This window comes from Notechis scutatus, chromosome 1 (genome assembly GCF_049901735.1).
Source record: "Notechis scutatus isolate UNSWTSFEM ecotype Mainland chromosome 1, rNotScu1.2, whole genome shotgun sequence".
Lineage (NCBI taxonomy): Eukaryota > Metazoa > Chordata > Lepidosauria > Squamata > Elapidae > Notechis > Notechis scutatus.
The window spans coordinates 58,781,626-58,808,902 of record NC_142009.1 but is presented as its reverse complement, the minus strand read 5'-3'; the positions used below and the strand labels follow the sequence as shown (position 1 = coordinate 58,808,902).

Sequence of the window (27,277 nt, the reverse complement as noted above, 5' to 3'; positions counted from 1 at the left end):
GGATGGGCGAATTTAGCATTTAAATGCTTGAGGGCACTTAAGAGGCCTACAAGTAGGCCTCGACATGACCACAATTGGGCCCAAAATTTCTGTTGCTAAGTGAGACATTTGTTAAATGAATTTTGCCCCATTGTAAGTCCTTGGTTGTTAAATGAATCATTGCAGTTAAGTTAGGAACACAGCTGTTACATGAATTTTGGGTTCCCCATTGACTTTATGGTCAGAAGTTTGCAGAAGATGATCACTTGACTCTGGGACACTGCAATCGTCATAAATACAAGTCAGTTGCCAAGCATCTGAATTTTGATCACATAACCATAGGGATTCTGCAACAATCATGTGTGAAAAATGGTCAAACATCACTTTTTTCAGTGCCTTGTAACTTTGAACAGTTATTAAATGAACTGTTGTAAGTTCAGGACTTTATTTAGAATTATTGAAGTATTCAGATGACTAAGACTGTGCATTGTCTTTCTAGCACAGCTTTTAGTTACTAGTTCATTATTGCCTATATCGTTGTCTGATTTAGTTTTAATTTATTGATTGATTGATTTGTCAATCGCTTACAAGATAATAGGTATAAGTATAAACATGAGTAAGAATACAGTTATAGCATAGTACTATACATGAATCCCAAGTTATGTTTTCCAGTAGAGAGTCAACTTTCAAGAACAATCACATATTTGAAATCAGAAACTGCAACAATTCACTTCACCTTTCCTTTTCTATAATCAGTAACAGTCTCTTTCCATGTCTCTTCCCCATTAGAACTACTATTCAGCGGTAAACTTTTCAAATCATGTTCAAGAAGCGCTTGACTTGCTTCATACAGAGGTAGGAAGGTGGTTGTTGCTCAGAGAACATCTGTTCATTTTGTCCATCTTTTGCTGATTCTCATTCAAAAGCCATATGTCACACACTTTCAAGTGAGGTCACATCCCACTCCATCTGCAAGGGGACTGCATTTTCTCAACACTCAAGGGGCATTATTTTATTGCTGTAATAAAATAATGTAGTTCCTCTTTCTTGTATTGTCAACTGCAAAATGATACTATAAATACACTTATACATGTGTCACAGAATCTTTTCAGACCTGGTATACAAATCCCAACGTTTTATTTTTACAGTCACCTTTTCACTGGGTTACCCTATGGCATTTTTATTGGAGTATCCTGCAAATTGGAGAGGATTTGGAAATGTGGTTTTGTAGTTGCAATAATAAAAAGGATTATCTTGCATAATACAAAGCTAAGGAATCATATGTTTCAGTGTTTAATGGAATGTAATTAAATGTAAATAGGGAGACAATTTTTTTTAGTGAATCCTGTCATTGGCTAAAATCAATAGAAGTGAATTTAGCATATTCTCCTTGACCTGAATAATTACTTTCTGGTCCCACTCTTTCCCGACCAGATCCATTTAGATAAATTGCGCTGTAACTCCATTATCTGTGATATAATGGAGTAAAAAACATGTCAATGCAGGGATAGGAATGTGAAGGGAATGCAAAGGGAATCTGGTGAAACCTGATAGGAGGCAAATTAAATTTGACAGCAGCCTTGAAACTACTGTAGAACAGATGCAAGCTCTGCGTTACATGTAATGCAATTTGGATAATTAACTCCTTTCCTTTTCAGGTACCTAAAGCTCTGGTTAACCTGGTCGAGGTGATGGATCTTCTCTCTTTAAGACAACTATTTCTAGATAGTAGATTACCATGTGCTGTGCACTTAGCAGAGTAAGGCCCTCTTGCATCTAAGCTATTAATTTATATAAAGACCACTAAGTTCTGAAAGAGCTTTTTATATAAAGACTACTAGTTCTGAAAGAGTGACTAAAAGTGAATTGCAACATACTAAGGCTTACACATAGACTTTATGACCAATATAACACAGAAAAATATCCCACATAAGATTACATTAAAATTCAACGACATATCATTTTGCTGATGTATTTTCTCTGGTAAATCATGATTCAGCATATTTCTTTAAAAATAAACCTGAGCTATTACAGTACTTAGTCTTCCCTGTGATTAAACTGGCTATTTTGGATCCCAAAAAATCTGGTCATTCACTCATTCAGATTTTAGATGCATAAGTGAGACCTGCATGCTAAATGTTGCTGTTTTCCATTTCATCACTTTATGTTCTCCCACTTCCCCATTTTTCTTCTGGCTTTACTTCTGTTTAGCATTCAATAACCCCTGAACACATCTGGTTCTCATTAAATTGATTTGAGGTCCTCTCCCTGTTAGATTGTTATTTCTCAACCTCAGCAATTTTAAGCTATGTGGACTTCAAGTCCAACAATTCCCCAGCCAGAGTTGAAGTCCACACAGCTTAAAGTGTTGCTGACATTAAGAAATACTGTTTTAAAGAATTGGGAGTGGGGGAGTTATTTTGGATTGCCACAGACCTGCTGATGCCTCCTGTCAAGCTTTTGCTATGTAAGTTACAGAAATTGGAGCCTTATTCTAGAATAGAAGGAAGTTTCATACTCTAGATTTAACAAGCAAAATGTCGATAATGACACTCAAGAGGCTGACCTACAGCAAAAAAATAGATATTCAGGTATTTTGTTGAACAAAAGGCAGTGATAACCTTGTGGGGAATTATCTGTGTTTCCAGCATGACACTCCCTGGCTTTCCCTATATCTTGCCCCTAAAAAAAAAAAACTAGCACATAACAAGGTATATTCAATGTGTGGGGGAAAAGAGAGAAGTGGATTGTGTACTTATTCTGTGAGCACATTGCTTTCCTGGCAACTCTTGTTTCATAAAAGGATAAGCACAGGAATAAAGATGGATAGAATTGAACCCTTCTGCATTTTTAATAACATTTTATCCACATTCATCGTTAAGGAGAGACCACCACTAAAAACCTCATTTCTTCTTTGAAGAAATGGAGTATATGGATATCTGCTTCCTTGCTAGAGGAACTGTTTACTTTATGGATGTATCAGTCTTTGTGTGTTTGTTTCATATATGCCTTTTCTTCCTATATTTTCATATGCAGAAACCAATGCAGTTGCCTTCTTTCCCTTAAAGAAGGCTCATCGGATCTCATGATGATGGGGGAAGCAATCAAAGCTTATCAGGTAGGAGTGCCATGAATCAATACTGCCATTTTGTGGATTGTCTATTATACACTCTCGTCATGTTGTTTCTAATATAACATTGTGCATTACATTTGAAAGTTATACTACATAACGTAAGGCTACCATGTCCCTCGATATGCTGTGCTATAATCCAAAAATCACATTCCCATTCAAAAGCAAAATATTGATCTCCCCTTGCTTGACTAATGGGAATTAGGTAATGAATTGAAGGATGGATCTTTATATTTCTTATATTTCTTTCACAGAGCAAAATACAGAAACTAATTGAAAGTCACAAGTATGATACTGAAGAAGATTTTACAGTTGTACTACAGCCATTTCTCCGAAATATTTCATTATCTGTTTTACAGGTATGTTCTAGATTCCCATTTACTTATTTTATTTTACTTTTTTTTTAACTCTTCTGTACAAGAACAATTCTCCCAAGGTAGGGTAGAAAACAGTAATACCAGCAACAACAGCAATAATAATATCTTCATGTTGCACAATTCAAGTGTTGTACATAATGTTCCCATTTCCCTATTTTCCTTCAATGACTATCCACAGAATCAAAGTAAATTGGATATGGATGCATATATTTATGAGATCCTGAAAATGCAAACATAACATTATTTTGATATGTTTTGACTGAGTTACAGACTTCTTTATGAAATTGTTCAACCATAAATAGAAAATGGTCTGTAGAAACAAATCTGATCTGTAGAAGCATTGCCTAAATTTCAGCCATTGCTACAGTACAAACTTATAGAACATTCATAATATAATCCAAGCAGAACCACATAGCTGTTTTCTAAAATATTGAATAGCCGATGTACTTTGGATCAATTTCCTGTTTTCATTGTATTATATTTAATTATATTACATATATTAATTATATATTATATTACTTATTCATGGACTGAAAATCACAGCATAGATTCCTAGAATCACTTATACTAGGCTGGATTCTGTGTTTCTTACATAGAATTGAGATTAGATATATAAACACTGAACAAAGAAGAGTGATGGCATAACAATAGGAATAAAAATATATCCTGTTATGAGTTTGATTGGCAGGCATATTCTTACAAGTATTACTTTCATATTTCAAAAAACTACAACTATTTTTTTCATATTATGTAAAAAAATTCTTGTTTGCATCATGTGCTTTAACAATTTATGCTATGATGTCATTCATGCATTTTTAAAAGACTTTAAGTGATTGCTTTTTCAACATTTAGTTTTCATGAAATAAAAGAAAAAGAAATTCTATTCTGCCAAAGTTAAAATTTAAACCTGCTAGAAAGAGTTCGCATTAAAACTCATTTCATAACATAGATTAGGCAATGTAATCAATCCTGGCTATAAAAACCAAGGAATTGCAAGATTTATATTAGGTTTAAGGGAATATTCATTTAGAACAAACTGAGCTTTGTGATTAAAGTCTTTTCACCTTTCAAATATGTAATGGATCAGATCAATGACTTATCCATAGTGGTCATTCCAGCACCTACTGAAAACCCACAAGCAGAACATGATTGTAACTTTACCCATAAAAACAACGGTACTCAGAGCATAGTGTCTAACATTTCCTCAGATTAGCGAGAATTAAAGTTGTTTGAGTTGGGGGGGTCCACCACTACAGCTTTTGATGAGGAATTTCATAGTTTGATTCTGTAAACTGTAAAATTTGCCAATCTGTCTAAATCTCTCATTGTCCACTCATTGAGTGACTCTGATTTATGCCACAGATAGGATAAAATATTTGTTAAAATTCTAGTTCTCTTGGAAAAAAATAAATATGGGTTCTATTTGGCTTTGTTATTTTTGCATCTTTAAAAGCATAATAATAACAATACTTTCCTCATTTTTAGGATGGGCGCCTAGATACCTCCTTCTTTGCACCAGACTGTTTTCACTTTAGTCAAAAATCACATTCCCAACTTTCTAGAGCTCTCTGGAACAATATGGTGAGGCACTGACTCAGGGAATAATTCAGTTTTGAAATGGTTATATTGTTTTATTTGGACAACATATACATTCCTACCAAAACCCCTACTTTTATTTCTGATAGTAAGCTGATAACTTACTATCAAGACTGGTGAATCTGATTGAATGTCAATGCTAAGGACAATAATTTTCTCTCCATCCCCATTAAGTCTAGACTTTTTTCTACTCCAGTCTTAGCTGGATCTTGAATTGAGTAATTGTTGTGTTTTGTTCTCAGGATATTATAGGACAGTGTTGGGAAACCTTTTCGGCACCAAGTGCCGAAATGGGAGTGCGCACGCACGGAGGGGAGCACCGGAAACCAGAAGAGCAGTTCCCCAGCGCATGCGTGTGCCAGGAAGCTGAGCTTCTGGTTTCCAGCATGCACATGCATGCTGGCCACCTGGTCTTCCAGCTTCTGGAATGCATGTGCGTGCAAAGACCAACTGGCTGGCTCGCATGCACGCACCAGAAACCAGAAGCTCAGTTTCCCCACACGCGCATGTGTGCCGGGGAGCTGCTCTTCTGGTTTCTGGTGCTCCCACATGCACGAAGACTTGCTGGCTGGTGCGCATGCATGTGCCAGAACCCGGAAGAGCAACAGGCTATGGCTGGTGTACCTGGAAAGATGGCTCTGCATGCCATTTCCGTCACACATGCCATAGTTCACCATCACGGTTATAGGATATCCTGCAAGAAGATATTCTGTTTATAACCTTTATATTTGCCCATTGCTTCTTATACCTCTTTTTCTTATTACACAAAATATGTGAAAGCAGTAAACCAGATAGTTGCATGAGACCTTAAACAAAACAGTCACATAATCATATCTTTCTTTTATCCTCTAGCTTCAACCTGTTGGAAAGAAAGATGTTTCCTTCAATTTTATGGATAACATAACATTGAGCTGCCCAACTGTGGTAAACATAATACTGTCTTCTTCTAGTGAAAGGGTTTTGTGGGAATGAACAATTTGGGTATCAAAGGAACAGCCAGCAGCTTATCAGTTCATGCTTAATTAGGGAACAGATGTTCTTTGATGGTCTTGATCTTTGAGGACCAAGCAAATTTTCAAGTAACTTTTGTGTTGAGGGTGAAAACTCTTGGTCCTATCCCTCAAGTATTAGAGTGAAATTCTAGACAATTTTACCACAAAATGTAATGCAGCTTACTTCTGATTCTTCTGAGCAGTATATGATTACACTGTTAACCTATAAATAAATTTATATCATGTAGATCTCACATCCATGTACTAGATAAAATAGAAATATTTCCAAAATAAGCTTTAAGATTTCATATGGGTCTGCCAATTCTTATGTCCTTCACATCTTCTGATAGGAATTAGTGGTTTTAGCTCGGGAAAATTCTTACCTCATTCACATACTTTAGTGAAATAATCATACAGATTAACATCACAATGCTGTGCAAGTTTTTTTTTTTAAAGATCCACCGTAACTTATTCATAGTAAAAAGGCATAACTGCAGCATAATACAGATACTTACATTTAAAATTAGAGTTTTTATTTTATTTGATCTTACCAGATAATTCATGAAAAGTGCCCATCTTCTTTCATGATCAGAACTGAAATTTTACATGTAAAATTATGAAGATTTGCTGAGGGCCTTTGTAGGATAAGGCAGCACTGCTTAATGTCATGGAGAAATATCCTTGGATTTTCTAGCTCAAACTATATGCAAGATGGTCAAACACATTATGGCTGAGCAATGTAAAAGTTAAATATCACAGTGTCCCTGAACATTGGCAATTTTAAGATACATGGACTTATACTCCCAAAATTTCCAAAACAGATGAAGAAATTTATCTTAAAGTTACCAAGATTGAGAAACATTGGACTAGAACTATAGAGAATTAGCTTCATTCTGAGTCATGAAAGATGACTGGATGCCTTTGAGCCTCACACTACCTCTCAGCCCACATTACCTTTCAAGGTGTTGCTGTCAGGAAATAAAAATAGAGGGCAAAGTACTATTCATGATGTGTTGTGCCCTTGGAGATATAACAAAGCCAAGAAATAATAAATAGCCTCCTACACAACATGAGGCAAATGGCCCAAGCAATATTTTTTCTCTCTGTCTGCATGTTAGGAGCAAATGCAATTAGTTCTATATCTGTTCAAATTTGTGATGTGGTTTTTTTTTCCTGTGAGACATACTGTACAATTTAAAACACAACACAGTAAAATCATGAAGATAAACTGGTTTGTACTGTATTTCTTTTCTTTTTCTTTTTTAAGAAAGCACTCTTTTTGGGTTACAACATTTGGTGGACTACGATAATCTGAAAAGTGTCTCTGTAGTCTTTACAAGGCAAGAGTATTTGAGTGAGATTTACAGATTTATTTGCATCTGTGCAGTGTCTACATTTGAACATTGAAAGGAGCCCTGGAAGGCATCTTTTAAAGCACTTCATGCACAAAGCAGCAAAACATTCTGAGCAAATGCTCATATCTGACCTTTGATAAATGTTTAGGAAAATGGGATTCTCCATACTGGTAGCAACAGAAAGTGAGCATAGCTTGGGACACAGATTTTTCTGTTTGGAAATTAATGGGAAATTTAAAGCCTGCTATAGCCATGTAAGAAGTTCTAACATAGACTGCAAAATATTATTAGAATTTAGATTATTAAACTGCCTGTAATTCTAATTTTCCTATTCTTTGCCCTATTCTCTGTCAAATAAGCCAGCTATGACTCTTTTGCATTATTTGTGCATTATCTCATGAGGTGGTAGCTCTTTCTGTCACCTTACAACCAACTTGCAGCATTATGTAATTGTTGGATTGGCTGACAAGCGATGTGATGAAAAGATACACACTTTTTTTCCATACAAAAGATTCCAGACAATTGCACTTTGTATCTTAATACTTATTTGAAGTGGTCCCATTATAGAAGCTTATCTCAGTTCAAATTCTCCAATTTTGCCTCCATTATTCAAATAGACTGGTACCAAAATAATCCCCTTTTTTGTGAGACAACCATTATTTGCAGCATTTCCATTACTAGACTTATAGGCTTAGCTGCAGTCAAGTGGCTGATCTAGTGGCTTGAATCTATGCTTCTGTTTTTCTCTATTGAAATTTTGAAGCTTGGCATTCATGTTCTTTCTCTATTAGCTCCAACCTTTCCTGCGTACCTTCAACAACAGCAATGCCATAAATCCACCAGAAAACCCTACTAAGTTGCCAGACCAGGTAATGCCTTTATTATTTACTGTGTATTATTTCTCTTAGTTAGAATATCCACAGTTTTCTGGTATCCACAGGATGCTTTCACATCCATACAGTTTTGTAACAAAATTTTTGGAAGTGTCTATGGAGATTCTCAGTCATCCAGGTCATGGCTGTCCCAAAGGTATTTTTTTTCAAGAGGCAACTGGACTTTCTGGAAATTTCTGAAAATGTTTTGCTTCTCATCCAAGAAGCTTCTTTTTGGGTGATTATCTCAAAGTAATTCAACTGGCTTCATGCCTAACAGAGACCTAGAGTTCAGGTTGCCAAGCTCTTATTTCAGCATCTTTAACCAGTACACCAAACTGTTTTTCAATTGTGGGCAATAGTAATGAACAATGCTGGATATAATTCTGTTCCTGATACCCCAAGGATGAATTAGTAATTTCAGGTTGCTTTCTTGAAGCATAGAAATAGGATGTAGAGGTCCCTTTGAAACACAAGTTGCTTCTAGATTTCTTGTAGTTGTAGTTTCTTGTTACAACATATAGGAACAATTTCCAGTGATATGTTGACTGCATTTTGTTTTTAAGAACTGGGGTATTAATCTGCCATGTTCTGTACAGACTGAATCCAGAGAAGTCCCCACATCAGGTGAGAAATAACTGCTCGTGTAATAATAATAATAATAATAATAATAATAATAATAATAATAATAATAATAATAATAATAATAATAATAATAATAATGTCTGCCAATACATCATGCAGTCCTAAACACTTGGGAAGTGTTCAACTAGTGATTTGTGATACGAAACCCAGCATGGTTATCTCGTCTGGTGTGTGTACTGTCATTTTTGTGTACAACAACAACAACAACAATAATATGTATTTTCCCCCTTTCTCAGTGCAGATTTATGTAAAATGCTAGAGCTTGGAGAGAAAGTGACAACAAATAATAGAAAACATCAGTTTTCTATTTTCCTTTTCTATTTTTATAATCTTAAGCAATCTAGCGACTGTATTTTTCAGCTCATATTTTGCTATCAATGAATGTTTAAAATTTATTTTATCTTAGCTATACAGTAATACTGTATGTTTACGGTTGGTACAGATGAAAGTAGAACATACAATGAGATTCCTTAAATCCTATTGACTTAGTGGAATTTCAGCTGCCTAATAATATGCAGGATGGTCCTCAAAGACAAAATTAATTGCCAAGATGGACAACAAAGATAATGAAGAATCTGGAGAACATAAGGAATATTTAGGTTGTACTTTAGCAAACTAGGCCAGTGCTTAATATTGTTGAACTGCCTGTTATATTCTTCTCTTTTTTTACAACTCAGTCCTATGCAAGATTAAATGGAGATGGGCCCAAATTCTGTCTAGTAAGACTTATGCCCCAGTAAGGATATGGAGCTCATAAGCTTTAGAAATGCTCAATTTACCTTTTAAGTTATACCTATCACTACAACATGTTTATGTATCAGAATACCTATCAGGACAGTGATGGGATTCAAAATTTTTTACTACCGGTTCTGTGGGCGTGACTTGGTGGGCGTGGCAGGGGAAGGATACTGTAAAACCTCCAGTCACAGGTGGTATTTGCCAGTTCTCTGAACTACTCAAAATTTCCGCTACCAGTTCTCCAGAACTGGTCAGAACCTGCTGAATACCACCTCTGAATCAGGATATCGAACTGGGTATGTCTAGTCTAATGAAGAGAAGAACTAAGGGTGACAGAATCCAGTCTTCTAATATTTGAGAGACTGTCACAAAGAAGAAGGGATCAACCTATTCTCCAAAGCACCTGAAGGCAGAACAAGAAGTAATGGTTGGAAACTCAAAAAAAAGAGATCCAATCTAATCAAAATTTCCTGACAATGAGAACAATTAATCAGTCAAATGCAGAGATAGTATCCAGTAGGTTCTGACCAGTTCTGGAGAACCAGTAGTGGAAATTTTGAGTAGTTCGGAGAACCGGCAAATCCCACCTCTGACTGGAGATTTTACAGTATGCTTCCCCTGTCATGCTCACCAAGCCACGCCCACAGAACCGGTGGTAAAAAAAAATTGAATCCTACCACTGGTCAAATGGTTTGCCTCTGGAAGTTGTGGGTGCTCCATCACTGGAGATTTTTAATAAGAGATTGGAAAGTCATTTGTTTGAAACAGTATTTTCAAAGTCCTGGCCAAGTCTGGTAGTTATGTAGATGAAAAAACGCAGTCAATCAAACTCAGTTTATGTATTCATAGAAACAATCTCCAGCAAGAATCCACAATTAAGAACAGGGCAACTCTTAAAATGCCGAGTAAGCCCTCATGAAGGTAGCGCTGAAAACATCCGCTTCTCAGCACTACCTAAATACCCTCAGCCCAACCACCTTCCACCCACACAAACCCCGACTCGCCTACATCAGTTACAACCCTTAATTACAGTAATGTCCATTAACAAAACAATTGCTGGTCACCGGTTTCCCCTTCCCTTCAGTTCTGTGGTGTCTCCTGGTGACTTCATCACTCCTTGGTCACTTTGAGTAGATGTCATCCCACAGCGACAGAGACAGCGGAGACATCGGGAAATTGCAGCGGAGATCAAGCTCTCAGCGAAGTGGATGGTTACTGCAGTTTGTGGCAAGCGGGTTGAGGCTCGACAAGTATAGGGTCTCCTGCTTGAGCAGGGGGTTGGACTAAAAGATTTTCAGTTGCTTCCAACTCTGTTATTTTGCATTCTGTATATGATATTCTCCCTCAATTTTATTTTTATTTTTTTTTAGTGCACAGGCTGCAGCCAGCTGACATTCAAGTGATAGCAGCACTTGGTGATTCAATGATGGTAAGTACCATATTTTTCAGACTTTGAGATGCTCCAACGTATAAGACACACCTAGCTTTTGGGGAGGAAAACAAGAAAAAAAATCTGCCTCTGCCCCCCAGCAATTTGCCTCCTTGCAGCAAACAGCAAACAGCCTGGTCAACTTCATCACAGCCTGATTTAACACAAGCAGCTGATTGTTGGTTTGATCGGCCTCCCAACAATCAGCTGTTTCCGGCTGCAGGGATCGCCATCGCGTATTGTCACCTCCACGCGCCCCATTTTCAGCCTCATTCACTGTATAAGACGCGCAGACATTTCCACCCACTTTTTTGGGTGAGGGAAGTATGTCTAACACACCCAAAAATATGGTATATCCACATTTTCAGTAATGCAGTTATTCCTAAGAATCTGAGAATGTTAGCTTAATAAAATGACATAAAGCAGAATATTAATCCTGAATGTTTATTAAATGAAATTTTATAATTGGCCATTATAGTTGGAGCTACGATATGTGGTGTCAAGTTCAGAAATCAGATTCTTTCTGTATCCAGGTCAAATGGTGAATATCTTCCTGCTTTCTTTAGTAAATGGAGGTTTTTTAGAATATTCCTCCATGTTGCTTTTGGTAGATTGAAAGTATGACCTCATCAGAAACCATTACCCAGATTTTAACTATTTGATTCTGTAAGAAATAATAAATTCTTGTTGATTGCATTTTATTTTTTTCTATTTTTAATAGATTGCTGAAGGCGCTAAAGCAATTGGTTTGAATGATATCAAAACAGCTTGGAGAGGACTTTCCTGGAGGTAATTGTTTTTTCCCCAAAATTTCATTCACATTCTACTAAAAGTCTTCTCCAACATTGCACCCCTTAGGTGTGTTAGGACATCAAGGCCTAAAATCTGGAGGGTATCAAGTTAGATAAAACAGTAGTAGAATATAGAACTAAAGGTTCATGTTTGAAAAGTTCAGGTAATTATAGATACAGAAGAAATGAAAACAGGCTGCATTATGGGAAAGTTCACCCTACATCATATTTCCATGCCCAAACATGCAGTTTGATCTTTCTCAACCACTTATTAAAGGATCTTTTAACAATGTGCTGCCATCTGGCAATCTTTAGTGTGGCTTACATTTCTATCACAAACTGAATAAATAGCTTCTGATCAAGATTTGAGATAATTCCTAAGTCATTAAGCTTCTACTAGGAGTGGCACAAAGCAATGATAGGAAGCTTGCCTAATGCTTATGTGTATAACAATGCTTACATTATGAATATTATTACCAATTCTCCTCTACAGATTTTCTTTCTTGCACATCTTTGTGGAATGCTGATCATTTTGTCAAACAAACTCAATTCTTAAGAGAACAATTGTTATTATGCTGGCATTTGGAATAAAAATACAATGAAATAATGCCTGTTGTTAAATAGGTACCATGATATGTCTTGGTACACCAAATGCACAAAAATAAACAGGGCTATATTTTGCTGTTTAGGTTAGCTATATATGTTTTCAAATTGTTTTTTCAGAAATTATGGCAAATATTTTTATTTAAAATAATCTGAAAATTTTAAAAACAGAATTCATACATGCCTAATAGTTCATTTTGGAAGAGATTTGTTTTTTCAAAATCTATCCTCTCCTTTCCACAGTTATTCTCTCTGACACATGGTATGTGCTGGAGGTGGTATTAACTAACCAATTTTTATTATTCTTTTTCAAGCATTGGAAGTGATGGAAGCTTGGAGACTCACACAACATTACCTAGTGAGTAGCCTGAAATACATCAAAATACAAAATAGCAACAGACATAATTAAATCTGAAATGCATTTGAATTATTACTTTCCACATTTTCTTTCCTTTTTTAGTCAGTCATCCTCCTCTCCTTTAGTCAAACCACTGTTCAACATGCCATTCAAAGACATTATTATTAGACTGATCTCTCTTTGTATGATTTGACAATGGTTTGAAAAGCAAGATTTATAATATAGTTGGCCAACAGTTGTGATTTAGCTCCAAAAATAAAGAAGACTTAATTTCATCATATGAAGAGGTATGTCAGTTGTATTCCCATTGCACACTGAACTGGATAGTGAGTGGAATTAAAGTTAGGGAAGTTAGGGAAGAATAGGTTTAACCTAAAACAGACTAGTGACTGTTTGGAAATAAAATGCCTTCTCTGGTCAGCCATCAGGGGAAGAACAAATTCCAATCAGTAGAACAGCTGCCCTGCCTTGCCTACTCAGTCTTCCAAAATATAAATCTGGATCTATTGTGTGGATAGAACAGATCAGGTCTCTGCTTGGTAGAAAGTATTGCAGTCATTTGCTCCCTTGGTTACAAAGGGAACTAATCCCCATATACAAATTAGGTTAGTGTTGTCAGAAAGGTTCTTTTTGCAAATATGTACACCCAGCAGTGAGTCCAAATGAGGAAGGGGGGAAACCCAGTTTGTGCCAAAACATTAACATACTTTCCTACACTTCCAAATGTAAATAAGCTCCATGCAATGCTATTTGGTAGCCAGTTTATATAGCAGATATGTATGATGGGGTTTGATGTTTGCTGCCCTGTTTCTAAAGGCTTCCTGGTTGTGTCCTGATTTCCAGGATATGGTCTGAGTTACTTCCTAATGTTACTCCTCATTCTCCACCTGCCAAGTTGTCTTATGCCATCTCATGGGCTTTTTACTAGTATTTGTCTTTCCCCCTCCCTCACCTAGGTTGGCACAGGCCCTGTAAGGCTCTGTCCTTTGATGTCATTTTTCTTCCTCTGAGTTCAATAAAAGAAAGCTTTATTTTCCATGCAGAGTATAAGTATGTTTTTGTCTTCATGGGTAATTTGGGAGGGAAAGATTGTCAGGACCTGTGTAACTTGTTCTGTTCTTATGGTAGGCTATCTATTTCCCCCTGTGGTTGCATTGCATTTGTGTGAATTGTTGCTGCCCACTTCCCTTGTTCTCCCTTCCATATAATTACACTCTGTAGGAATTCTGAGAACTGTAAATTTCAGGGCAAAGATGGAGGATTTGATACCATCCAGTAAAATTGTGAAGAAACTATCTCACAAGCATCCCTTAGCATTTTATTTTTTTGGACTTTCCAAACCAATAGACTCAAAGAGGTCTTCAATAAAAGATTGGACATCTATTTGTTCAGGATGGAATAAGATCTCCTGCCTTGGGCAAGGGACTAGAATAGGAGACCTCTTTCAGCCTTATTATTCTAGGGAATTTGGTGGAGATACATGGCTATTTCCCACATTCTAATAATTCCAATCCTATTTTCCCTATCTGTGAGGATGTTTATGAATTCTCACCCATTTCTACCAGTCAAATTTAATAGACACCATTATTTGTAACATGAAGAGACCATGTTCTATTTGGTTACCATATAGCCATTCAAATGAATTGCCCATCTGAAACAGGGGTGACCTTTCTCATTTAGTAGTGTAGTGATGGATAAAGACATAGAGATTCAAAAATAGAATTTTACAAACTAAGTACTCATAGCTAACTAATATCAACTAGCAGTCAGAAAACATGATGAAAGTCCTTAATTTCACAATACATGGGCAAATTTCAGCATAGTTTCATGTGGGAAACTGAACCTCCTAGACCAAGCCAAGTCCAAAAACGCTAGCAAATTCTAGAAGACTGGCCTTTGGACAAATCAGTCCATCAACAGGCACATAGAGATGAACAAGTTCTACACACCATTCTAAAGAGACAATCAAAAAGCAAAAAAGAAAACTAAAAGATCAAAACACCACCTTACTAGTAATCAATAGCCAACTAAACAGAGATTAACACCAAGATTAACATTAGAGCAACAATCAAGAAGCAAATAATACCCCGATCAAGAAACCACCAACTCAGACAAACAGTAAACAATAACCTGACAAGGAACTACCAAGAACAGTACCACTGACATTGACAGGCAATCCACTAGTATATAAATAGATACCAAAGCCCACTCCATTCCAGCATTGATAATGATACCTAATTCAGTAATGAAAAACCTGAAAGAAAACAACCAAGCTCAGAAAGCACTAAGAACCCCATAGCTATATTTTTTTCTAATAATTGTCCAGAATAATTAGGAAAACTTTTGCCAAATATGAACTAACTTTCAATGATTTGTAAGGATTCAGAACCCTTAAAAGCCTTAAAAACCAATACCGGGAATGAGATGCTGATTCTTATTTACTGCAGAAACACTGATGTTGAATTTCTCTTCTCTGTCAGACATTTTGAAGAAATTTAATCCAGGCCTCACTGGTTTCTCCACTGGCACCCAGAAGGAAACTGCTGGGTTCAATGTAGCTGTGGGAGAAGCCACAACTTGGTAAGTTCCTATGGGAGATATTTGATCAAGGAAGTTCATGACTAAAATAGTACTGGAATATTTAGCCTTACTAAACCAAAGCATATTCCAAAACTGAGAGCTTTTCTTAAAATTAATCATCCCACTAGTTGTGGGTTATAATCAACTCTCCAGAATTCACCATGCAAAAATATCACCTCAATAAGACTTGGATGAACATGCTGGGGAATTAGAAGATTGCAAAAATCCAGAAATCCAGGAAGTCAGTTACCCACAGTATGAACTCATTTAACAAACTGATGAAATAATGCCTGAATATATTATATAACAAAGCAATTTAAAATTCATCTCTGTTCTTCATCAGAGTTCTGTACCTACCTCTGACACAATTATTTAATAAACCATTTTGAAGAATGAAGAATAAAAATCTTAATACATTTTAAAAACTCTTATATAACATACTTGGAAGATATGTTATAAGATTGTGCAACCCAGTTCTTTTGAAAGTTTAGCCATAAGGAACACAACAGTAGTTGCTGTCTTCTTGTTTCTATTTTTTTAAGAGATCTGATGATACCAAAATGACTATGCAGAAGGCAACATCATCATACAAATATCACGATTATTGTCCTGATGTATAAAACAAATACATATGTCAAACATGTTTGATCATTTGCTTTCCTGTCTTCCCTATTGCCAGTGTCTATGATCTCATGCTATGGGCCAACAGCTACTCAGATTTTTCTGATCTTATGAGGCAGCTCTCTATTGTCCCAAATGCATTTCTTTTCTGTCTGTTGATTTCTTAACTACCCCATTTGGTAAAAACTGAATCCTGGCCAAATTCAACTGATTTCTATAATTCTGCCTTGGAAACATTTGAGCCAGGAGATGCCAGTTCAGATCTTCTAAGTGGTCATACATTGCTGGGCTGATAGCCAACAAAGTGGAATTAATTCTTGGCAGACTCATGAACCTATATACTGTTAGTATAACACTGCAGTTTTAAGATGTGAGTCTCACCTCATTGTCCATAACTGCATGTGGTTTTCATAGACAAATTAACTAAATTATTCCCCCATACCTTTTCTGCGTTTTATCTCAAACCTCCTATGATACTGTTTCCCTGGAAATATGACCTATCCTGAAAGTAAGTCCTAACTTGATTTTTACACATGTGCCCAATATAAGCCCTACCCCCCCCCAAAATAAGCCCTAATTAAGACCCTGCCCACTCCAGGGCGCATGGGTAAAAATTATGCTAAGGTGGGGATGGGGGATGTGGAGCTGCCCTACGACTTACCTTCAAACAGTTGCAGCCAGGCCTTGCACACCCCGACACCTGCCTTGCCGGCCCATTTCTTCTGCAGCCGGCAAGGCTTTCCTAAAGGCCTCTGCATCCGATTACAGAGCTCCGGATCGATCCGGAGCTCTGTTATTGGCTGCAGAGGCTTCAGGAAAGCCTTGCCGACTTTGCTGGCTGCAGAAGAAGTTCCTGAAGGCCTCTGACAGCAAAAGGGAGGCTGGGGGCGATGTGCACAAGTGAGGTGAGTCAATGGAAGACACACACACACACCCCTCTGAAAATAAGACTTGGTGCCTTTTGTGGTGGCAATATATATATATATATATTGACGGGATTTTATTTTTGGGGAAACACGGGTATTAATCTGATGTAAAGATCTAATAATAATCTCATACCGTTCAATCTTTTACAGTATTATACCTGTTTGCATGCATTTGGCAACCCTAGACAATGGGATCCCCATTTGATCACTTTTTGCCAAAGACTAAATTGACTGCAGAGGGAATTGGAGGTTAGACAGCATGACTGTGAAAAAAAGTCACTGCTTCCAAATACAGCCTTGAGAATGTAAAGCTTTAGATTTCTGTGCAGGCTGTCAGAGACAATCCTTCCACAAAATAATTGATCAAAGCTTGTCTGCTCTTTGACAAGAAGGGAGGCTGGTTGGCAGGTGGACGTTGTATTGCAATATGAATGTTACTATGGCATCCACTGTTTCAGGGAATCTATATTGCTTGCTGGTTTTGTTCATGAAGAGATTATTTCCCTATATACACAGAGAAATATTGCTCTTGGCATGAAAGTTCATAAAATAAAGGGAAGAAGTAAAACCACCAAAAGTTAAATGACCTTTCGGGAACTTGATTTTTGCAAATTCCTAATATACAAAACAATCTATTAATTAATTCATTAAATTTTTCTCCTGGCTTTCCTTCAGAAAATTAAGGTGATATATCGTCCTGTTCTTTTTCTCTCAACAGCATTTCTATAAGCCAGATTGGGCTGAAAAAGTGATTAGTCCAAAGTTTCCCAAAGCCCTTCTGTAGCACTCAAAAGGGAATGACCTTTTAACCTCTCTTGATGTTGTAGTACACTTTTTCAACAGTTTAAGTAAATCCTTATCATGTTTAAAGTAAAATATATCTTTAACATATCATGTAATATCATTACTTAAAAGAATGGGGGCACTCATTGCTTTTCCTATTATCAGTTCTTAGTGGTGGTTTCCACACAGCCAATTAAAGCAGTGTAACAGACATTGTAGTCCCTCTGAACCATGCCTACCTATATCCTTACCCTGGTTCACAGATAATGCTAAACATTAATGTTTTTGATTTGCTTCTAGCTTAGCACAAAAGTAAAGCATCTGTTAAGCATCCTGAAAATATATTTCAGGGTTTGGAATCTGAAGCAGAGCTAGATTCAGTTTTCAACCAGAGCTGTGGTAGACCTCAGGGCCAGTTCTAATCAGTGATGGAAAATTACAAAAATCTGATCATTCAAATGCATAAGTAATGTATGTTAAAACAGAGAAGTCATGCAAAAGTAAAGCACCTATTTTGTTAAGCGAAAAACAGCTTCCTGCCATTTTTCCTTTCATGCAAGAGGACTCACAACTTTCATGAATTACACACTCCCCAGATACATTGCTTATTTCAGTATGTTGGTTGTACAAGAAGGTGATTCATTTTCATCTTATGTTGTTTTAATGACTGTTGACAGCTGGAAAATGATTAGAAGTAACTCTTCAAGTCACACTATGAACTTCCACTGGGAAATCCCTGTTCATTCCCACGATACAGCTCACTCGCAGTTTATTGGTTTCATTGAGGCTGCAATTTCAAGGCATGTGTTAGACATTTTTTCTTCTTTGTTTCTCTAGGAATATCTCATCCCAAGCACATGAATTGGTAGAGCTCATGAAAAGGAGCCCAGTAAGTCTGAATTTTGGAAGCTTGAAGAAAAACCTAGAATCTTCTATGTTAAGTAGTCTTCCACATCATTGCACAGTTCAAGATAACAGTTATGGTCAAGATTCTGAAATCATTATAAAAAGGTTCTAATACCCTTTTCATGTAATATAAATTAATTATTGCATGATCAACATCAGCAGATTATTCTATATTATGACACTAAGATTGTATTTGCTTCTGAAAATATCCACAGAGCAAATAGTCCCAGAAGATGGTAACAAATGAGCAATATTATCTTCGTTATTTTAACAGATATAACAGATAATCAGAGTTGGAAGGGACCTTGTAGGTCATCTAGTCCAACCCTCCACCCAAGCAGGAGACCCTACACCATTTCTGACAAATGGCAGTCCAATCTCTTCTTGAAAGTCTCAAGTGATGATGCTCCCACAACTTCCAAGGACAAGCTGTTCCATTGGTTGATTGTTTCTCCTTATTTCCAAGTTAAATCTTTCCTTGTTCAGTTTCCATCCATTATTCCTTGTCTGGCCTACAGGTGTTTTAGAAAATAGCTTGACCCCTTCCTCTTTGTGGCAGCCCCTCAAATATTGGAAGACTGCTATCATGTCTCCCCTGATCCTTCTCTTCACTAGACTAACCATGCCCAGTTCCTGTAACTGTTCTTCATATGTCTTAGTCTCCAGTCCCCTAATCATCCTGGTTGCTCCTCTCTGTACTTTTTCTAGAGTCTCAACATCTTTTTTATAATGTGGTGAACAAAACTGGACGCAGTATTCTAGGTGTGGTCTTACTAAGGCTTTATAGAGTGGTATTAGTATCTCACTTGATCTCGATTGTATCCCTCTCTTAATGCAACTTAGATTGCATTAGCTTTTTTGTCTGCTGCTGCACACTGCTGGCTCATATTTAGCTGGTTGTCCACTAAGACTCTAGGATCCCTCTCACAGTTATTGTTATTGAGCCTGGTTTTACCCAGTCTATATGTGTACTTTTGGTTTTTCTTGCCTAAGTGTAGGCAATGTTTATTTAATGTTATCCTACTTTTTATTATTTTTATAAATAACTCAAGAGGAAAACATACCTACCGTATTTGCCGGCGTATAAGACGCACCCGGCGTATAAGACGACCCACCACCACCACCAGAAACGCCCTCCAGAAATCCCCGGGGCTGCAGCGGCAGGGCGGAGTGCCAGGGGCCGTGGGAAGAGCAGGAAGGCTGCAGCCTCGGGCGGAGCGAGGCGGCGGGATGAAGCGGAAGCGACGCAGGGGATCCGGGAAGCCAGAGGCGCCGCTCGTCCAACAAGCATCCAAAGCCGGCAGTGGATATACCGGCGTATAAGACGACCCCCCACTTGGAGGCATGTTTTTCGGGCAAAAAGTCGTCTTATACGCCGGCAAACACGGTAATATTCTTTCTTCCTCCTATTTTCCTCACAACAACCCTGTGTGGTGAGTTGGGCTGTGAGAGAGTGACTGGACCAAAGTCACTCATCTGGCTTTCATGGCTAAGGCAGGACATTTTTGTCCTGTTTCTAGGCCAGCACTTATCAAACTGACTGTCCCAAGTTAATATATCTGCTATTTATTATTTTTATTATACAGTACTATACCTGAATCCTAACTTTTACCTTAAGCAAAATCTGATTACATTTAAGGAGTCTTTTTTTTACCTTTTTTTACACAATAAATACACAATAGGTGTTTAAAAATTCATATGACATAATAATACAGTCTGGTGCCTTAACCACTAGACCAAACTGGATTTATGGGAAGACTCCTGTCTCCTAATGTAGGATGGAAAGAGACAAGAATGCCTTCCTTAACCCAGATATTAGAATACGTTTCTGAATGAAAATAAAGCATATCATGTATGTCAATTAACACATCGCAAAAGAGCAAAAGATATTTATTCCTTGAGTGGTATGGTGGAATCTCTAGATGTATTTGGCTGTGGAAAGCGGCCAGTATACCAATGGATCAATGAAATCTGTGAGCACCAAAATTTTACTTTTGCTGTTTGGATCCAAACCTGTATCTCTAATTATGAGAATTTTTAATGCCAACATGTAAAAGGCCAAAGAAAACAAACAAACAAACAAACAAAAAACAGCAGGAGGTAGGGGAGAAGAGGGCAAATTTTGGTCCATCCTTCTAGCTTTAGTTCTTACTGCATGACATGGTAGGATCCTTGTTAATCATCATAAACCTTTCTACTTGTGTGACTGCAGTTTTATGGAAAAGTAATAATCCAGCTGCAGGCATGTCAGAAACTGAAGTAATAATATTGTTTTATGTAAACCAGGTACAAACATGGAGTTTGCTTCCTGTAAAACATGCCCCCTCTGTACAGTATTAAGCAGCGGCAGATAGCAGTTTATCTTGCTTTTCATGTTGTTGCTTATTTTCTGTGCTTTTTTGAAATCTTACTTTCTTCAGTAACTCTTCCTACTGCTGCCAACATATTAGTCTTCTAAATTGTGTACATTTCACGTATCCATCACACTCAGAGGCCTTAGAACCTGGTCAAAACTTTGAGCAAGTGTATGAGTCTTTAAATTTAGATTAGGCCTGGCTTCCTTTCTAGCTAATATCAGGCGTTTAGGAAATGTTGCAAAAAACGGGGGAAGCTACAGAACTGGTGGAAGTTTTGCTATAATTCTGACGGTTGGGGAAGGTGCGGTTGATTGATTTTAATTTTCTGCTTGTAATTTGAATTCTATCTTAATTTGTCCTTGTGAAGATTAATCCTATCTGAACAGAACGCACATATGTTAAGTAGTATCTGCAGATAAAGAGTGCTACAAAACTATTCTTAGTAGAGAGATAATAACAAATGGGGACAAAAAAGTGGCACTTTAAAATGTCTGCCATTTTGCTGGAATCTGTGAGGGAGCTTTGTAAAGTTGGCTCCTTCAAGATTTGCAAAGCAGCAACATGACTTTCAACTCTGTCTGGATAAGTAGTTTCAGTACTTATCAATGAGATAGCTGAGATACCGGGCATAGGGCACCACAAGCATGGTAACGCAATGTTTTAGTGCAAAAAACAAACAAATAAACCAACAAACCATAACTAATTCATCTTGAGCATGGAATTACCTCAGCCTTGATTTCTCAAATTTAGAAATTTCTTCATTCCATTATGCAAGCATTAAATGAGAACACGAAGCACAGATTTAAAAAAAACATGTTCTTACTGGTTGTCCAACATTCATACAACTTGTTTCCCCTGAATCTGGATGTCTTTCAGAGGCATTGCCAGATTTTTTTTTAATACAAACTATATTTAGGGCTGATTGGAGAAAGAGTTGAGAAACATCCGGCCCCTCATCCTTTTACTTTGAGAAAGGAACCTGGGAAGACTTCCAGGAGGGGACAATGTCAGAGAATGCCATTTTGATGCCTCTCCCCCCCCCCCCAAAAAAAGGTGGTGGTGGTGGTGATGCTAAGACAGTGAACTGGGACTGAGTGGTGAGCCTGGATTAGCAGCGCTTTTCTGGACAAGGAGAAGCTGGAGAAGATGCCCAGGGGTCCTCTGGAAGGTAATTCGTCCTAAGGAAATCTCCTGGTACCTCATGAATACAGTTCCAGGAGCCAAGGAAGAAAGATCAAGCTGACAAACTTAAGCAGGGCCCACAAAGGACACTGGTCCACCCAAACACCACTTCTGAGAAAGGCATCTGGGCTTGGGGCCTAATGGCATCACTCTAGTGGCACATCATTTTGTGCAGCTCTGAAATAAAAAGAAGAGCATTTCAAAACTCAAGACTTGGTTAACCAATATTGAGAGTTTTCTACATAGTTGTATATTTAGTTATCTATGGCAGCATCTATCCCACTTGGGCTGAGCTCAAAAGCTAAGCAGGGTCAATTTGGGATAGCACCTAGGTGGCAAATATTAGGCAAGAATGGGATGATGAAAAAAAAAATCCCAGAGGAAGGCAATAACAAATCATTTCCATATTGTTATCTGCCTCCCTCCCAAAAAGTACATGCAAGTGCCCATGTTGTCAGAAGGAGTTCAGCTGATTGGAAGGAGGCTTTATCATGAAAAGAAAAAGGGAATTGATTTTCCTTTTTTCGTGTTCATGCCTCCTTTCATCTCTCTCTTTCTCCCTCACTCCACCTTCCTTTCTTCCCCTCTGTGTCTGATTATTCCCGGGAGCAGCTGAGTGGAAACATTGACATTTGAACAAAAGTCAGAATAACTGCTGGGTTCCCAGAGATCATGATCCCTGATTACAAAACAGAAAGAAGTGATGTCAAACACTGCAGGCATTCTTTGAAGTAAATGCGAAACAAAGTAACAGGCCAAGGAAAGAAATTAAATTAATGAGACAAGAAATCCGCAACATTAGTGATTCCCAGGCCAGGACAGATTCTTGTGATATAAACTTGTTGCTCCAAAAATAGCTCTGTCCATTCCTTTTTGTCTTGCATATTACAAAATGTTTTCCACAGAATTACAGCCTCAGCGGTTCCAATAGTTGGCTGGTCCATGACGTAGGCTAAGTCCCAATCTCAGGAATACAAATGTACCCTCCACCAAAGCATTCCCCTTCATTCTTTCTTGTATTCCTAACAAGAATTCTCAGTTTTTGTTACAGAAGAAATGTTTCTGCCTCTCCTTCTTTTACTTGTAGGTTGACATGAAAGTGTTACAGCCTTTACAAACTCAATCTCTCATATCCATTGTGAATTGAAGCCTCTAGTATAGAGGAACCCAGAGAAGCCATCTGGTTTTTTTTCTTTTTCTTTCAAATGCATTGCCATTTGTCAAATATAAGGAAAACAAATCTGGCATTATTTCTTCTTTGGTGACTTTTGGCTGCTGTCTCCAATGTTCAAACAGACCACCCCACCTCCAGACAAAAGAACAGATTTCAGCCTGTTTATTTCTATAAGATCCAACCAAAGCATATTAATTTCATGGGTTTTACAATAGTCAGTGACAGACATGGTGTTGGGTTTGTAGCCAGAACTCATGATTTCCCCCCTCCTCCCATGCTTATAATTCCTATTTCATATATTTTGCTAATCTATATAAACTTATATAAGTTTAGGGAAATGATGCAGGTTCCTTCAATCCATGCATTGCCTCTATTTCATATGGAGGGTTTCCCAGAAAGTGAAATGTGGTCAGCCAATGGGGAACAATTGAAGGATTCATTTGACTAAATGAAAATATTTGAGGTTGGACTAGAAGACCTCCAAGGTTCTTTCCAACTCTGTTATTCTGTTCTGTTAATGGATGTTTGAGAGAGTCTAAGGCTTGAAAGCAATTTGTGTTACTGATAAATAACATTATTAAATTGAAACAGATATGCTTTGGAATCCCCCTGAAATAATTCCTATTTCCATGGAACAGACCTGAGGTCACAAGTTCTAAACATTACCAAAAACAATCTCTATGGTTCCAAGGAAAGGATTTGGGGGCACCAGGGCAAAAGCACTTGAGGACATCTCTTATTATCTCCAAAGCAACTCTAACATTTATAATATTGGATCCCATTTTTTTTATTCTTCATTAGAACCTTAACTATAAAGAGGACTGGAAGTTAGTCACCATCTTCATCGGAGTCAATGACCTCTGTCAACACTGTTTAGATAAGGTATGTCAGCAGGATATTTGTAGGCAAACCTATTAAAACTAAGCCTTATTAATCCTACAATAGCATCATTCTTCAAATTCTAGCTATTCGATAAAATGATTGTTAAAATTCACTTTGAGAGAGAACTGATAATTTATTATTTTATTTATTAGGTTTTTTATCTTGATTTTATTACTTTTTAAGTCACTCAAGGCAGCAAACATACATAAATTCCCTCCTATTCTCTCTGCAACAACTACCCTGGACTGAGGGAGAGTGACTGGCCCGAAGTCAACCAGCTGACTTTTCATGCCTTTGGTGGGACTGGAACTTATAGTCCCCTGGTTTCTAGGCCAGCACCCTAAATCACTACACCAAACTGATTCAGCTGTTTTCAGACATTCGCAAGAATCCTCTATTTATTTGCAAAATAAAATTTGAAAAGAGAAAGAATTGAGAAATCAAAACAAATGGAATACTTTAAAAAAAATAATCTGAAAAAAATTCAGAGAAGTAGCAGTTCTATAGCAAAACAGAAGAATCTTTTTCAATGTTGAAAACCAATTTGGATTAATCATTTTTGTATATATACCATGGGATATTGAGATTCTATAGAATAAAAGTACACATTTACAGATTTATTTTAACAAAGATCATTTTAACAAAAATCATTTGTTTTAACAAAGATCTTATCAGAAAAGACCAGCAGAGATTCAGATAACAATACTTAAATTTTCTGTTTGTGAACTTTATTTTAAATTTGTAAAATATATTTTTGCCCTTTTTTGAATAATAATTGTGAAACCACATTTCAGATTTTGAACATTATTGCAAATTATACTTTCTTTCTTGACTTACACAAACCTCATTTTATTTTCATATAAAGATTTTAAATTGGCTTACAATCCTTTTAGTTGGTTGAGGCAACTAAACTGCTTTCTAGCAACTTTATAAAGCATTAAAATACTCTTCCCATCTCTGTTCCCTCCAGATGTGTTGAGCTGGTTGGCTCAGGCTGCATGAAACCAATTAAACAAACTTTATAACCAATATTGAAGAAAAGAATAAGAGCAAAAATTAAAAGTGAATGGAGCAGCAAAATTACACTGTCAATATTCCTATTGAGCAGTACCGAAATTCAAATTAAATAATATTTTTCACTCTGCCAAGAAAGGATAGGGCTACAATACAGCGTACCCTGTATTAGAGCACATTGCTTTAGAAAGGAGTTTTAAAAGGAAGGATTACTGTGAAAGGAATGCCTTATTTTGAATTGATAGTACTTTAACATTTTTAAGGAGATAGGTAAAAACCAGAATCTCAGATTGTTATGATTTGTGATCATTATAATAATGCATCATAAATACATGACATTTTTATGAGTATAAAATATACCCTATATAGAGAACTTGGGCAAATCAAGTTGTTTCGTGGACATTCCATATGGGTGAGCATTAGGGATTGTCAAAGATAGCATGAATAATCTGGTATTCTATCTTTTTCAGGAGGCATATTCAGTGGAAAAATATATAAAGCACCTCCAGGAAGCTCTTGATATTCTTTACAAGGAGGTAAGAGTTTGAGACACTCTAGACGGCTGAATTCTTGCCACCTCTATTAAATGTTGCTTACTCCCTTGGCATTTCCATGATTATTTTTCATTCCCACCATTCTATCCAAGTAGCTGGCATCAGTACAAACATCACTGAAGGATCATCCGGTGAATATGAAAACTAATGGTCAGGGACATGGATGGAATTGTAATATGAGGAAAATGACACCATGTTGCTATATTTTCATCACCTCAGATAACATGGAACTGGTTCCCTAAAGTGTACTATAAAAATAAAGACCTTCTGCTTGAGACAGCAGATGACACATTGCCATGCTGGTTTTGTGAATTTTCAGTATCCCAGGTTCTTTACTGGTACTGAGTTATGGATATTGGTGAAATAATTCAGGAAAGGATGAAGTAGAGTTTGTTCAGTTATCTTGAGGTTATGATCAGTCTAAAATCCCCCAATTTCATCTGTTGTTATCTTTTAATTCCATTTAAAATTGTGAGCAAAACAAACATCAAAGCATACAGGTCGAGTTTGAACTGAGCTGCTTTCCCAGTAGTTCTGTTTTCCCCTTTCCCTAGGGCCATAGCCAAAGTAGGTGGCATTAATGTGTGGTCTGTTATGTCTATTAAAAAAAGCTTTGAGTTGCCAAAATTATGCAGTCATCATTAATGCCTGTAGAAAAAGCATTCCATCTTAGCAGAACTTACCTTCTGGTTGATTCGGTTTTAGCTACAATGTAAATATCATGCATAATATATTAGTGATGTGCAATAGCTCACTGCTGTTCATTTTTTTCTACTTCCTGGTCTGTGGGTTACACAAAGGCCAGGTACACTCAGAATTAATCTGTGTATAACCTTTCCGTGTTGTTTGTTGACCAGCTTGTGCTTTGGGGGATCAATAAAGCTAGTTATTTTCATTCCTGCAGCTCCCTCGGGCCTTTGTCAACATGGTGGAAATAATGGAGCTCACTGGACTGCGCCAGATAGAAAGGGAAGAATCCAAATGCATCCTTCCAGGGGTGTAAGTAAGCAGACCATGCATAGTAGTCTGAGCTGAATTCTATTTTTAAGGCTAATCTGTATCTTCTTCATTCATAAAGCAGCCACAAAGAACTTTAAAATCTGTGCTGTCAGATACTATTGGATTTGGGAGCTGTGAAGCAGCAGATGATCCAAATATAACGCTGGGTTTTTCTGTAACTCACATGGGAGCAGCTTCTATTGATTTCTTTTAGAGATGCAGCTACTTAAGAGAGATAACTTTGAGTTCCAGGTTTTTCTGTTCAGATAAAAACAAAACTGAACACAATCCACAAAACCAGAACAAAGACTTTAAAAGTATCTTGATTACAATATCTTCTACTTCTTATCTCAGTAACCACATCACAACAAACTCATTATTTTTGCTTGGTGCAGTGAAGTGTTTTGATCATATTGCTAGTTTCATTCTCCAAG

At 37.1% G+C, this 27,277-nt stretch overlaps 1 protein-coding gene across 2 annotated transcripts in view; it reads left to right on the top strand.

Moving 5' to 3' along the window:
• The window catches only part of PLB1 (phospholipase B1), a 114,504-nt gene that overhangs the window by 74,080 nt on the left and 13,147 nt on the right, over positions 1-27,277 (top strand). For both annotated transcript variants that reach the window (XM_026681679.2, XM_087965297.1), the window contains 16 exons: positions 769-834; positions 1,638-1,738; positions 3,016-3,097; positions 3,364-3,468; positions 4,972-5,067; positions 5,935-6,006; positions 8,221-8,298; positions 8,868-8,928; positions 11,055-11,113; positions 11,835-11,902; positions 12,822-12,865; positions 15,346-15,445; positions 18,613-18,664; positions 24,196-24,276; positions 25,761-25,826; positions 26,749-26,843. In XM_026681679.2, the coding sequence (XP_026537464.2) occupies positions 769-834; positions 1,638-1,738; positions 3,016-3,097; positions 3,364-3,468; positions 4,972-5,067; positions 5,935-6,006; positions 8,221-8,298; positions 8,868-8,928; positions 11,055-11,113; positions 11,835-11,902; positions 12,822-12,865; positions 15,346-15,445; positions 18,613-18,664; positions 24,196-24,276; positions 25,761-25,826; positions 26,749-26,843 (1,226 nt within the window). The remainder of the gene's footprint in view (positions 1-768; positions 835-1,637; positions 1,739-3,015; positions 3,098-3,363; positions 3,469-4,971; positions 5,068-5,934; positions 6,007-8,220; positions 8,299-8,867; positions 8,929-11,054; positions 11,114-11,834; positions 11,903-12,821; positions 12,866-15,345; positions 15,446-18,612; positions 18,665-24,195; positions 24,277-25,760; positions 25,827-26,748; positions 26,844-27,277) is intronic.